The sequence below is a fragment of the Sapajus apella genome, unplaced genomic scaffold, assembly GCF_009761245.1.
Source record: "Sapajus apella isolate SASKATOON/1434 unplaced genomic scaffold, GSC_monkey_1.0 scaffold1, whole genome shotgun sequence".
Lineage (NCBI taxonomy): Eukaryota > Metazoa > Chordata > Mammalia > Primates > Cebidae > Sapajus > Sapajus apella.
This window is the reverse complement of record NW_022436941.1, coordinates 27,677,906-27,692,780: the sequence shown is the minus strand read 5'-3', so window position 1 is coordinate 27,692,780 and position 14,875 is coordinate 27,677,906. Positions and strand designations below refer to the sequence as shown.

Below are 14,875 nucleotides of genomic sequence, written 5' to 3'. Positions count from 1 at the left end.
TCTCCCTCCCCAAGCTCCTCTGGAAACTGCCTTGGCCTCACGCTGCCATGGCCACAGAGGATCAAGATAGCCATCACAGCCCACCTACCTGGGCAAGATGTCCCTTTCCCAGGATTTTGTTTCTTGACACCAGGGAAACCAGCCAGCTTTGTGTACAAATGCAGGTGGTGGGCTGGTTGTCTGTCACCTGGGGAAGGCTGCCCCCCAAAACAGGAAGGAGAATGTAGCTGCATGCAAGGGCCACACAGGCTAGACCCGGAGCCTGGGTCTGCTGCTGTTCTGTCTTAGGCAGCCCTCTGCCCAGGTATGCAGCTCGTGCGTGCGAGATCTGACATCCTTCCAGTAAGACCCCTTTCTATTTAAACATTTATTTGAGAATGTTTCTGTTCTTTGCAACCATGCATCTTAACTAATAAAAAATGCAGTGAAATCTGTAGGCATATACCCCAAACTGTTCCCAATGTCCTTTCCAGTGAGAGTCCTAGAACGGAGAATTTTACTATCCTATGCATTTTGCAATGCTGGGATTTTAATTGCTTATTTTTACAACAAGCATACAGTGCTTTTGAAATCACGAAGATAGATCTCACTTGAAAAAAGCATAAAAAACATTTCATATCTATACCTTGTTCTCACAGAACCTAAAAGGTAAGTGACAAGGACATTTGAGCAGGAGGACTTATCATATGCTGTCATGTCAAGGATGTGTCTGGGCTCATCTGCAGAGCTCACTCATACCAGTATTTGTCCCCAAGGACTTTGGACAGACTTTCCTGACATATGGATGGAAAACATCTCTCTTCAATAAAGATGACTGTATCAGCCAGATCTAGTCTCTCGTTCCCTGAAGCTTACTGATGGTGAGATAGGACAGGCCTGTCCTAACTAGGTGACTGTTTGAAAACACCCCTTCAATGGATATAAATTCGCTCTCCTCGACTTTTTTTTCTGCCCCAATGAAACTTTATCTTAGTCCAGACTAGTTCAGAGAGTGACAGCTGGGCATCTCTTGAGCACTTGCTGCCGTCCAGTCCAATTTGAGGATTACACCCCAGAGTGAGTGGCTAGACAGGCAGCACCCCGACTGCTGCAGGCACCCACAGGCTCACAGCAAGGCTGCAACCACCATTCTCATGGCTCTCACTGATCCCCATCTGGTGCTGAGACAAGGGACTCAATTTCAGTCTCTGAGAGTGCAGACTTGCTGTGGCCGATCCCGTCTTGGCCATAGTTCCTTTGTGGACTGAGATTGGTGACTGCACTGCACAGGAGATGAACTGTGAGGCTTGGCACAGACGGTGGGCTTGACCAAGGATTCCTGTTTCCACTTCCCAACACCTTAGTCCATGTGCCTCTTTGTCATGATATGTTGATAAAGCCATCCAGGCAATCAACCTAGTCACTCTGTCCATAAGACTATTACACTTTCTGATGAGGCCATGGCTGTATTTTTCAAAAATGAAGTAGCACCAACCCTGGGCTCCTGCCAAGTCAACCAAGAGCTGGCTATCACTTTTATTCTTTTTGCTGGTTAACTACCCCTCTCCCACTCCTCTCTAAAACCATTCACTCTCCTGTCATTAGGAGCTGCCTACGGGCTGCCAGGAATGCCACTGGAGGCCTGATACTCAGCATTCCTTTCCTGAACCTTTGAGGTGCAGCTCACAGATGTTCTGATTAGAACTCTCTATACTGGTGGTTACGGTGGAAGGAAAGGGGATTTGCTGGGCCACATAAAGCTTCAGCTAAGAAAGATCCTTTTCTTTATTTTCATAAACTTGACATGGGGGAATGTCTGAGCCAGAATGTCAAGATTTACAAACAAAATTACTATAATTACCCTAGTTAAGAAAAGGGTCTGGTGGTTTGGGACTTGATTCTAAACCCACATTTAACATAAAGCAGTCGAATTGCATCAGGTTCTAAGAATGTGGAGTGACAAATGATTGCCCCGTGTGTGGCTCTTCTGTGCTCACTCAGAGCTGCTCTGATTTGGGTGGGGGGGTAAAAGTGAGTTTTTAAAGGAGAACTGAGTGAAATTGGAGCTTAAGACTTCTGTACTTGGATGGGAAGACCCATTTGAGACTGAAATCAATTTAAGAGCCATTCTTTGGTGAGGTTATCCTTGGAAATGATGACTCTGTGTTTTGAATTTATCTCAATCTGCAGAAAGATAGGATCCCAAATTAAATTTCTCTAAGAAAACAGACTCAAAATCAAGCCTCACCTGTAAGTTCAAGAACTTCTAACAAATATTCGAAAGCTAACTAGATGGTGATAACATTGTCTTCACTCCTGACTGGTTCTAAATTTGTCTCTGATTCAGAATAAAACAGTAAAATTCTTTTTGGGGATAGGGAGGTTTGGGCAAACGATCTGTAGCACAAACCTCAGAAGCTACTGAAACAGCACACGTTTCCTGTCAAGCAAATTCTTATGTTCACTAGTAAAACAGCACAGCATCACTGACATGAGAACTATGTTTCTATACTAAATAAACACACAAATTATAGATTATACACATCTGGAAAAGTCATTAAGAAGAGCATCTGCTTTCTGTGTTTACACAGTAGAATCTCGTTTTATGAAAAACAATTATGATCTGTGCTTCACTGAATGAGACACCTGTTGCCAAAGTAAGAAGAATCAAGTCCCCTGCGTTTGTGGGCACCTGGCTGAGTGCACTACTGGGCCCCCCTCTCCTGGGACACCTACGCCAGTACAGGTAAATGGAGGTATTGAGGTAGATGGTGGGTCCTGCCGGGGGAAAGAGAGAGGGGAACACTAAATTGCTTTCCAGCACCAAGAAAGCATCAGTATTTCTCCTCTGGCTCTCAACAGTCTATCTATCTTTATGTGGTACTGGTCACTTAGTCTGCAAGTAGACATTGCTTTGCTATGTCATGAGATCCCATGCGGGAAGAGCAATACGCTCAGTGCTGAAATCCCACATTCCTGCCCAGGCTTCCCGCTTATCATCAGGCAGGTCACTGACATATCCCTGAGCCAAGGTTTTCTCACCTGTGAAAATGGGGTGAGTTACCCTTCCAAGTCTTTCACAATTTGGCAATTATGCAAGACTTTCTAACAAAGTGTCTTCTAGGCTGAGGACTGGTAAATAAAGGGAAGGCATTCATGTTGTTAGGGATTTGGTGGCAGGAAATGACAAGGCAAGTCAAAAAGATTTCATTCTGACTCTCCACTCCCATCCAAAATAATCAAATGACTTCAGCAAACTATGCTCAGCAAGTCTTCACTGCTTTCTTCCTCATCTTTTTCAAGCACCCACTTTAGTTTCCTAGATTCACAGGCAGTGAACTTGACCTCCAGTCATGATTGAGTGCCTATAGGCATGTGCTGTGAATGTGGCATCATTCCAGGAGGCAAGAGAGACAGGAAGAGACGCTCTTGCCTGAGAAGAGCTTATAGAGGATGGAGGTGCAAGAGGACGGGAGAGTGGCATCTGAAACTAGCATGGGCTGCGCTGGGCCTTGGGACCCGAGGGGCCATTTGCAGCAAACGGGTCTTGACTATCCCAAGTGCTTTCTGGAAATCAAGAATTAAAAAGCAATGGAGAACAGAACAATGCAGGAGAAATGGATCTGACAGAAAGGTAGGTTTGCATTCCATCTCTACCACTTTCCACAGCAAACCACTCCTCTCTGGACCACAGTTTCCACATTGGCAAAATCAGAGGGCCACTTTCTAGCTCTTCTATTCTGATCCTTCGATTCCATTTTAGATGGAGCAGGCTGCAAGCCAGAAGCCATGTGTGCCTTTTCCCAAGCCACACAGTCCCCAAGAGCTGGGTCACTGCATACCAAGTCCCGTGAACAGATGCCACATGGACATGTGCCCACCTTGGGGCAGGAAGGCTGAGCGTTACCTGGTGTGGCTGTTGGAGGACAGGCTCTCCCAGGGCTGCACGCTGCAGCCGGCCACGGCAAAGGCTCCCCCGCAGCTGCCGTCCAGCTTCATGAGCAGGGCCTTGGCAGCGTTCTCAGCTGTCTTCCGGCAGTCATGAGCTCGCTTGAGCATCTGAGTGATGTTTTCATCCCCTGACTGGTCTCCTATGTGACAGAGAAGCCAACAAATTAATTGACATAGGCCTGGACAAGGCAGGCCTGGGAGTGACTGTGCAGAATTAACTCTCAGTTACTTAGGGCAAAGGTGGCACTGTGGAAGGGAACTCGCAGTGCCCAGCTGAAGAGAAGATCTGTGCTCTGGGCCTGCCGCTGTCACTTAGAAACTGTGTGTGGGAAGGTATTGCTTTGCCCTTTCTCTGGGCTCCACTGGCCTCATAGACAAATGTAGGGGTTAGCCATTGGGATCCCCATATTTCTGTCTCCAGCTCTAACACGCTCTGATTTTTCTAATGATCCAGGCTCCTGACTTCTCCTCCCATTCAGTCACAAGGCATTTGGCAATTCCTCTGTGTACTGGCACTTCCCTGTAAATGAGGGAGGGAGAAAGTGGGGCAGAACTGTGCCATCTTTCCATATGTCTGTAGCTTTGGTTAGAGCCCTGTGTGGGGGCAAGAGAGACAAAACTAATGGTTCAGAAGAGAGCTTTAGATAGGCTCCATATCATATGTACCCAAGCCACCCCGCCCCTGCTCTTGGCTTGGTAATTGTGCTGAACTCAAATGCCTCCAGGAGCCAGGTAACTGGGCTAGTGCAGAACATTAGGGTGTGGTGGGCACCTCCACAGACCTGGCAATGAAGACCCTGACCAAAATCTTCACATTTCTGTTGTGTTTTAAAAACTTTGCTGGAACAGACAAAACTATATAGATATTGAAAAGATCATGGGTGGCTGAACTGAGGTGGGAGGACTGCTTGAGCCTAGGAGTTTAAATCCAGCCTGGGTAATAGAGCAAGACCCTGTCTCCAAAACAACAGCAAGAACAGCAGCAACAACAATGGTTGCCAGGGGTTGTGGGAGGAAAGAACAGGTGGAGCCAGAGAACTTTTAGGTCAGTGAACTACTCTGTATGATACTATTAACAGTGGACTCGGGCCGGGCGCAGTGGCTCAAGCCTGTAATCCCAGCACTTTGGGAGGCCGAGGCGGGTGGATCACGAGGTCAAGAGATCGAGACCATCCTGGTCAACATGGTGAAACCCCGTCTCTACTAAAAATACAAAAAATCAGCTGGGCATGGTGGCACGTGCCTGTAATCCCAGCTACTCAGGAGGCTGAGGCAGGAGAATTGCCTGAACCCAGGAGGCGGAGGTTGCAGTGAGCCGAGATCGCGCCATTGCACTCCAGCCTGGGTAACATGAGTGAAACTCTGTCTCAAAAAAAAAAAAAAAAAAAAAAAAACCAGTGGACTCACGTTATCATGCATTGGCCCAAACCCACAGAATGTATAGCACCAAGAGTGAACCCTGATGTAAACGATGGGCTCTGGGTGATGATGATGATGTGTCACTACAGCTTCATCACTCGTAACTACTATACTAACCTAGTAGGGGATGCTGAAAATGGAGGAGGCTGTGCGTGTTGCTGGGTGAGGCATATGGGAAATCTCTATACTTTCCGCTCAATTTTGCTGTGAACCTAAAACGACTCTAAAAAAACAAAGTCTTAAAAAAGCAAAACAAAACATCAACTGTGCTGGCTAAACAAATCATTGGTTTGCTACCTATACAGCATAGATCCATGCTCTTCCAAATATTTTAAAATGAAATCTCACGCCAAGGCATACAAAATGCTATCCTAACATACAAAAAAGGTAAACACGGAATTGGATGAAGTGGACAGAACTGGGGCACACACTCAGAGTCTCACCCTCCAACCCCACTGCTGAGGCCCAAAGAAACTCCTCCAGCTTCCCAGGGCACAGTTCGAAAACCACTGGCCTAAGGCATCTATGAATGAAAGAATGAACAGAATGCATGCCTGTGACATCAATGAGAAACAAAGAGAAAAGACCCACAATTATAGACACTGTGGGTGCATGTCACAAATGAATTCTTGCTTTGCTGTGCAACAGCTCTACGGCATGGTGGGGCAGTATGATGGGCCAGCCACTGCTACAGCAGAATGCAAGGGCGAGGCTTGAGGGGGACCTGCTAAAAATCAAGCCTGCCCTCAGCACTGGAGAGTGGGCAGGAAATGGGGTGGGCCCATTCTGCAGGCCAAAAATCTCTGCAACTCCCTCTTGTCGTTTCTCTGACAACCTTCATGCCTGTCTTCTCTCTACAAATAAGACATTTTACATACAACTCACTGCTGACTGCTATTTGGAAGTAGGCATGACATTACTGACTGGCTCATCTTATAAATGTACACATGAGCTTCCCATGTATTAGGTAAATACAAAGCATTTCATTACTGATTTTGGATATTTAAAAGGCAGATTTAAGCTTTTTCAGCTCCTAAACCAAATAACTGCACTGAGTAGGTACAAGCCTTACGAAAGGTACCTTGTGAGGCCTAAACAGGTTAAGACCTCTGATACCAACTGGAAATACGATGATTGACTTTTTTCCTTTAATTTATCATTTTTAATACATATATTACTTAAAAAAAAACCTGACAGCAGGCCAAGATCCTTTTAGAATCTGTTTCATATGAGGAATAAAGTTTTATGGTTCAGTTAAAAGACTCTGAAAAATGAGGTTTCTAATGGAAATGCTGGCAGAGTTTCTTCTACTAGGCTGGGCTGGTAATACTATTAAAAAAAAAACCAGAGGGAGGAGCAGAGCGTGGCTCCCCATACAAATGAAGGCGCGCTCCTTTGTTGGATCACTTGGATATGAAGCAGGAAATTAATACCCAGGATCCTTCCCTTCCTTCAGATTTGCTTCAGATTCCTGTGCAAGTCAAAACTGAAGGATGAAACACATGTGAGTGTTCAGTGCAAAAGCGAGTCCCCAGGCAAGGGGGGAGGAGCAGGGAAGGAGGACAGGAGGGTGCATTCAGGAGCCTGGATGGTGACCTTCTTTGCAGGGTGCGTCCTGGATGGAGAAGTCCTAATGGAAGCTCACAGCAGAAAGCCGGTCCATAACAGACACCTGGCTACTACACGTAGGAATGCCTGGCCTACCCGTCTTTGACTCTGGAGTTACCTGGTCACCTTGGCTTTCTGTTTACTTGCTGTGGCCTCCCTGAAGGCTAAGGGGGTGGCCAGGGCTTAGTTCCACATGGAGAGAGATGGCCACCTTTCTCCTTGGGTCTCCCTTTCCTCTTAGCACTGTTTTTATTGCAGTCCTCCTCACATCACTGCAGGCTCAGAGCCATCATCACTGGCCACAGTTTAGCAAATGCTGCTGCTTCCTAGAATGACATGCTTGTGTCTGTTTCAATCAGATATTCCTTCCACCTTACTCAACATTGAGGGATAGAAGTGAGTGGACAGTGCGGATCTCGAGGTACAGGTTAGGCCAACAGGGCACAGGACCCTAGGGCTGGGGCAAGGACAGGCACAGGAAGTCGAGGTGGGCCAGCAGGGCCAGCATTCTGTGACGCTGACACGAGCATGGCGTGAAACTACTACTTCTTTATTCATAAAACACCTGGAGACCTGGCAGGGGAAACCCATGTTTCAAAACTACTCAAAAGCTGGGTGTGGTGGCTCATACCTGTGATCCCAGCACTTTGACAGGCTGAGGCAGGTAGATCACCCAAGGTCAGGAGTTCGAGACCAGCCTGACCAAATGGTGAAACACTGTCTCTACTAAAAATACAGAATTAGCTGGGCCTGTAATCCCAGCTACTTGGGAGGCTGAGGCAGGAGAATGCTTGAATCTGGGAGGCGGAGGTTGCAGTGAGGCAAGATCGTACCATTGCACTCCAGCCTGGGCAACAAGAGCAAAACTCCATCTCAGAAAAAAACAAAACAAAAACAAATACTGCTCAAAGAAATAAACTTGGAGAAGTTCAACCAACGAAATGAGGTGAGGTGAAGGCCACGTGGCAGCAGTGTGCACCTTGACAACTGGCATCACAGTGACGGCTACAGCCACGCTGGCCCCTTTCATCACTGATGCGGCCCCAGCTCCATCTGGCCTCACTGTCAGCCCAGGAGAATGCCGCTCCTAAGAAGGCTTGTTTGTTTTAACTTGTCGGTAATTTTGTTTCCACTCCAGTTCTTGCTGCATTCAACATAAACAATTTACCCACTCAGCCATGAGGAAAAACGAAAAACGCACTTGACAACCAAATTTTGTGTTGTCAGGAGATGATTCAATGCCAGCCGCTGAGACAGGAGGCAGGGTGACAAGAGGAGGAAGAGGGACTCTGGAGACACTTACCAGGGGAGGACCCCACGCCCGCTGCTCGGAACTGCCCCAGGATGAGGCTCTGCTCACTCTCGGCCAGCGCCAGGAGAAGTTCGTAGGCTTCGATGCACTGCTCACTGAAACAAAGCACACGTGGCTTCAGCCCTGGCAGGGAACAGCGGGCACCTTCAATGCAGCACTGCTGGTTCCTGCCCAGGAGGCAGCTCAGGTGCTGTCTCGGCCTCACTCTCCACATGGGCAAGGAAACCACCCAAGCATATTCCCAGGACAGGGCCCGGGGGCTTGCTCTTTTATTGGCCTTTTTATTTTTAAACCTTTAACTAGGTTCAGGAAAATACAAGAGAAACAGTGAAGGTGGGAGAGGCCATGTGTCGTCCCTTCAGTGAGCAGCTGAACGGACCATGTGATTCCCTGTGATAGGCCGCTCCAGGCAGCTCCACTGAGCCCATACCCCAGTGTCCACACCCTTGTGCTGTCCCCCATCCACACTGTACCAGGGTTGGTCTGTGTGACAGAAGCGATAGCAGGTCACTTCCAAAATTAGCTTAGTAAAAAAACCAGACTTCCATCTTGGTCACTCTCTCACTTCACTCTCTCAGACCATCCTCTCTGGAGCAGGCCAGTTGTCGTGTTGTGAAGACTCACGAGCAGCCCTATGGAGAGGCCCACGTCGGGAGTAATGACTAAGGCTTCCGGCCTACAGCCATGTGAGTGAGCCTTCTTAGAGCAGATCCTCTAAGCCCCCCGCTGACGTCTCAGATGACACAGCCCTGGCTGACAGCTTGACCAGAACCTCACAAGAGACTCTGAGCCAGAACCACCTACAAAGCCACTCCCAGGTCCTTGAAACTGTGATGCAGTAACTGAATAGCCATACAACAATAGGTAACTAATATAACATCCCACAAGGAGATGATTTTGACTTAGACCTGCACTATCCAGTATAGTCTCTATTAGCCGCAAATAGCTACTTAAATTGAAAACATTTTGAGCTAAATAAAATGAAAAATTCCATTCCTCCATTGCGGCAGCCATACTTCATATGTTCAGTAGTCACACATGGCTAGTGGTTACCATATTGGGCAGTGCATATAGAGAACAGTTCCATCATCACAGAAAAGTTCTATTAGATTCTTATAAAACTGTAAGTGCTTAAAATGCCTCATGAAACATTCTTAGGCTTCACAAAATCTCTAGCAGTTTGAGTTTGGATTTCAAGGAGGAGGAAACACAATCAAGTCTTCTTTGTACCCATCATTCATTGGGCAAACAAGGTAAAACTGAATCAAAGAACAGTCCCTTTCCTGTAGCCTGAGACCCACATGGACCCTGTCCACACAAGAGGAGGTGAAACATGTGCACAGCATCCTCAGGGTTCCAGATAAGATGCCTGCAGTAGAAACATTTCCTCTTTTAGCAAGTAATTGTCTAGCTTCTTCAAGCTGAACAGGGGATATGGTGCTTTATTTAGTCAACACACCATTTGTTTTGACTGCCTTTATTTTCATTGTCCTTTACTAAGAGTTAAGACAAAGGGCTGAAATGCTAGCCCTAGGTGCTGCCAGCTCCTCATTTCAAGGGCAGTTCATATTCCAGAGATGTGAGGACATTTCCTTATCCATGAGGTGTACTAATATGGAGAAAGACCTTTCTGCTCAAAGGCAAATTGTGGGTGGACAGCAGCCAGTTTCAAGGGTTATCACAGATGGATTATCTGCTTGCTTTGGTGTCTGTAAACCAGAAGGATTGCTCTCTTGCTTTGGCCTCATTTATTTTGCTTTATTTCCTGAATAAACAAGAATGTTTCTTAAAACAATACTGAACTTTTCAGAGGATGCTAATGTATGATACAGTCAACTACTCTGAGGCCTTGGCAAAAACACTTAAGTGGTAACACTAATAAAGGAACCCCATGATGATAATAAGAAGGCATAGTTTTGCAGCTTTAAACAAGCAGTAACTTTAAAACAGATACATTTCAAAGTGACGAGGCAGAAAAAAAAATGGTCCATTCAAATTACCACTTGTTCACCAATGACTGAATTGTAGTTATTTAAACTGGCTTGTTTTCACGACAAAAAATCAGCAACACGCCTGAAGAGCCAGGAAAATATTCCTGTCCTTTGACCTACCGTTCCTGCCTCAGGGATTTTATCCAGAGGAAAGCATTCAAAAGAATGAAGATCTTATCTGCATTAAATTATTCATCAGAGAATTATTTTTAATACTAAAAGTCTAAATGTCTTTTATAAAAGAGAGTAAAATAACAATATAAAAACTTGACGCAGGGGTTACAGCCATTCAGAATAGAGACTATTAAAAGCAACATTTTAAAACTACGACAAAATGAAGAAACAGAATGCACTAGATTTGTAACAATATAAACAATGAATATGAATAAAAATCGCAAGAACAAATGAATATGTAACACAAAAATTGATATTTCGAGTGACAGTACTTAAATAAATTATATTTGAGGTGAATATGTGAGGAGGAACATACCTGTTTACTAACATCCTATTCATTACTCTTAAATGATATTTTATGGTCCAAACCCCTAGATACGCCTTCTAAAAGTCTATTTCTGCTTTTATTCTGAAGGTTACTCTGGATGCATTTCTACACTGAAGTGGCTCCAAACATCCAGTGTGTGTCTCGTACTGTTTTCCTACCTGTACTGCAAGGCCAGCCTCAGCGCTGTGGCGTTGGATTCGTATTTTCCCACCAGCATGCTCATCCTCTCGGCATTGCTTTTACATTCCTCCAGGGTTATGGTCAGGAGGTCATTTTGGGATTTGAGGTGCTCAATGCGGCTGCAAACAACAAAAGTCACTTTCACACTAGGGTTATAATTCATTTGCCAATATTTCAGTTGTCTCATTTGTATTCAGGCCAGAAAGCATGTTAGGATGTGGGCTTGTCAGATTAGTAACTGACACAGTATTTTGTCAAAGCAGCAACTCTACATAAAAGTATCACTAAACTCTGTGTGAATTAGAAATAAAAAATAACCCCCCGGGTTATTTCCCACCCAGCCATTGGCACGCTCACTGCAGGTCTATCATGAGCAGGGTACAGCACTAGGCTCTGGGGATACTCCAAGGAAAGGCGACAGCTGTGCAACCTCCAGGCCCCCATCATGGGGAACGTCTGGTGGGCTTAGATAAGTCACCCTCCGCGTGCAGGGATGAAAAACAGCATCATAGCAGTCACGGCTCTTTGTTAAGCTTTTGCTTTAGTGATTCTCCCAGTAGCCCTTTGAATTAAGTGTTGTTATTCCCATTTCTCAGATGAGGAAATAGAGGCCCAGAAACATTAAGTATCTTGCCCTGGGATTTGAATCAGGTAGTTTGACCCCAGATCCTGTCCTCATAATCACAAACTACAGAGAGAACCAAAGGATGAATCAGTGAGCGAAGAGGAACCTGCCCTGGTGGCCGTTAAGCGGGACACGGACCAGGAGCTGCGGAACGTACCCAAAGCTCCTTTCAGGTTACAGAGCCTAACAACTCTAGCTCGTGGTAGGGTAAGCAGTGGGAACTTGGAAGTTTTATAGGATTCACAACTGTAGATTCAGGGCAAATGAGTTTGTGGCAAAGTCAGCGAACAAATGAAAAATATAATCCTTTAGCTTCTCCATTTTCTGTCTTAGGGCACAGATGCTCTCGATGCCACAATTCATTTTCCATGGGACACATCTATTTGTATACTCTGACCATTAAGTCTTAAAGAGAAAGAGTTTCACACACACAAAATGCAAACGATTTGAAATGTTAAGGGGTTTGGAAGCCATTAGCTTCAAGGAAAAATCTTAGACTCACACCTCAGAGCAGAGTTTGAAGACACCGGCCAACACGGGAGACACCTGGTGAGTGCAGAACTAAGAACGCTGCCAGGCTCTGGCCGCTCCAAGGTCATTTCAAGGTAAGGTGCTATGAGAATGCTTTTCTGCCCCTGTTCATATTAAGACTTCTTGAAGACTCCCCGTTCTCTCATTTACTTTTCAACTTGCTCCAGTCTACATTCAGTCCCTGCTAATTAGATGAAGCCTTTATCCAACTCTTAGACCTCCATGTGGCCAAACCCATCTTAGGGTCCTTCTCAGGCAACACCCTACTGACCTATTACTCCTTCCTTCTTTTTTTTTTTTTTTTTTTTGAGACAGAGCCTTGCTCTGCTGCTAGGTTGGAGTGCAGTGGCACGATCTCGGCTCACTGCAACCTCTGACTACCTGGTTCAAGCAATTCTCCTGCCTCAGCCTCCCAAGCAGCTGGGATTACAGGCATGCACCACAATACCCAGCTAATTTTTGTATTTTTGGCAGAGACGGAGTTTCACTATGTTGGCCAGGCTCCTCTCCATCTCCTGAACTTGTGATCTGCCTGCCTTGGCCTCTCAAAGTTCTGGGATTACAGGTGTGAGCCACTGAGCCCGGCCTACTCTTCCTTCTTAAAGAGCTCCCAGCCTTAAGCCATGGTGTGTCTCTGCTGGTTTTCTTCCTGTCCTAGAAGCCATTTCCTCTCAGTCTCCTTTGCTAGATGTTCATTCTCTATAAAACTGGTAAGGCTTGGCATTCCCTTGGGGCTGTCCTAGAGTCCCTTCCGCTATCAACACTCCCACACCAGGGGGGATTTCTATCCAGTCCCACGACCTTCTGTAGCCTAGAGCTTTCTTCTGAGGGCCAGGCTCACATATGCTGCTGCCTTCCTGACAGTTCCCTTTGCTGTCACATTACCACCTCCAATTTAACATTCCAAAGTGGGATCCTTGATTTTCCCTGAACCTCTTCCTCCCTTATCTTCTCCATCTCAGTAAATGCCACCACCATCTACCCGATACTACATGCTACACCAAGCCTGTCCAACCTGTGGGCTGCATGTGACACTACACAGATTTGTAAACTTTCTTAAAACATGGCTTTTTTTGCGGTCTTTTTTAGTTCATCAGCTATCATTAGTGTTAGTGTATTTTATGCTTGGCCTGAGACATTTCTCTTCTTCCAAGATTGGACACCCCTGCACAAGACCCTTGAGAATCTTTTTTGAGACCATCCCTTCTCTCATCCAGATGGATCCCAGCTATAGTCTCCCCTGCTTTCAGCTCTGCACATGCCGTGCGGAGCATGAAGCATGAAGCCCCTGGACCCATCCCGCTACAGCTGCCCTGGCCCACTGCAAAGATAGCGCTGCTTCCATTTTTTTTTTTTTTTTTTTGAGATGAAGTTTCGCTGTTGTTGCCCAGGCTTGAGTGAAATGGCATGATGTTGGCTCACTGCAACCTCCGTCTCCCAGGTTCAAACAACTCTCCTGCCTCAGACTCCCAAGTACCTGGGATTATAGGCAAGCGCCACCATGCCTCCCTGGCTAATTTTTTGTACTTTTAGTAGAGACAGGGTTTTTCCATGTTGGTCAGGCTGGTCTCAAACTCCTGACCTCAGGTGATCCACCATCCCAGCCTCCCAAAGTGCTGGGAATAGAGGCGTGAGCCACTGTGCTTGGCTTGCTGCTTCCACTCTTACCCCACCCTTCCCCTTCTCCACGGCCGGGTGAGCTTCCACTGGGTCAATCAGATCTTGTTCTCCCACATTCGAAACTCTTTAATGACTTCCAATTACACTTAGAATGAAGAGTAAAATGTGTCCATGGCATCAAAATCCACACTGAAGCCAGCCCCTGCTCTCTGCCAACTTGTCTAGTGCAGCTTCTTCCCCTTACTCCATTTCAGTTCCACCAGCCTTTGGACAGTTCCTCTTTCTCCCCTCACGGCTGTTAAGTGGCTATAAGAACATCAGTTTGCCATATGGCTATTGTTTTTTAAAATTAATCTTAATGTAAGACTCCCCTCTTCAGACACCTTTCCTGATTACCCATCAAAAAATAAACCCTCCCCGAGCTTCTGCTGGTGTCCTATTTATTTCATTCTTGTATCTTTCTTATCTTACTTGGTTTCTCTTTGGTTTATTTTCCCTAACAGAATACAAGCTCCAAGAGAGAAGGGACCTGATCTACTTTGCTTTGCTTTGCGTGCCACGCACCCTAGCATACAGTAGATGCTTAACACAGATTTGTCAAAGAAAGAAAACATTTTGGTGAGTAGTGATGACACCTCCCCTGCCAATCATGAAATTAAAGGCTAACATACTTTAAGAGTAATTGGCCTCCACTTCTGAGGTAGGTAGTTAAAATAGCAGACATCAGAATATACTGGTAGATCATTTCTGAGCACCCCCAGGTTCATGCAGCAGCTAGGATCACAGAGATGACAGCGGAGGTGAGGTCAAAGGGTAGGGGTTGGAATTCCATCTCAGCTACTTAATAGCTCTGGATTTAAGGCAATTCACTCAACTTGAAACTTCAAAGCCTTTGTTTTCTCATTTGCAAAAGGGACTACATTACTCTCACAAGTTGAGGATTAAGTGGCTGTCTGTGAGAGCCCTTTGTAAGCTGTTGAACACCATAATAACATGAGCTACAAGCAAAATATTTCCCCCTTCTTTGGTATCTCTTGGGTGCATATAACTAAGTAGAAAGCAACTCCCCTATTCAAGTTCAGCCACAAAGCCAACTTGTTAAATCTCAGAATCTGTAGGGAGGAGATCCTCACTAAACCGAGGTCCCCCTGAAGGCA

At 45.9% G+C, this 14,875-nt stretch overlaps 1 protein-coding gene across 4 annotated transcripts in view; it reads right to left on the bottom strand.

Annotated features, from left to right (window-relative positions):
• The window catches only part of MCC (MCC regulator of WNT signaling pathway), a 460,067-nt gene that overhangs the window by 37,938 nt on the left and 407,254 nt on the right, over positions 1-14,875 (bottom strand). For all 4 annotated transcript variants that reach the window (XM_032251904.1, XM_032252672.1, XM_032254008.1 and 1 more), the window contains 3 exons: positions 10,921-11,061; positions 8,261-8,364; positions 3,887-4,070 (listed from right to left, as the gene is read on the bottom strand). In XM_032251904.1, coding sequence (XP_032107795.1) covers positions 3,887-4,070; positions 8,261-8,364; positions 10,921-11,061 — 429 coding nt within the window. The remainder of the gene's footprint in view (positions 1-3,886; positions 4,071-8,260; positions 8,365-10,920; positions 11,062-14,875) is intronic.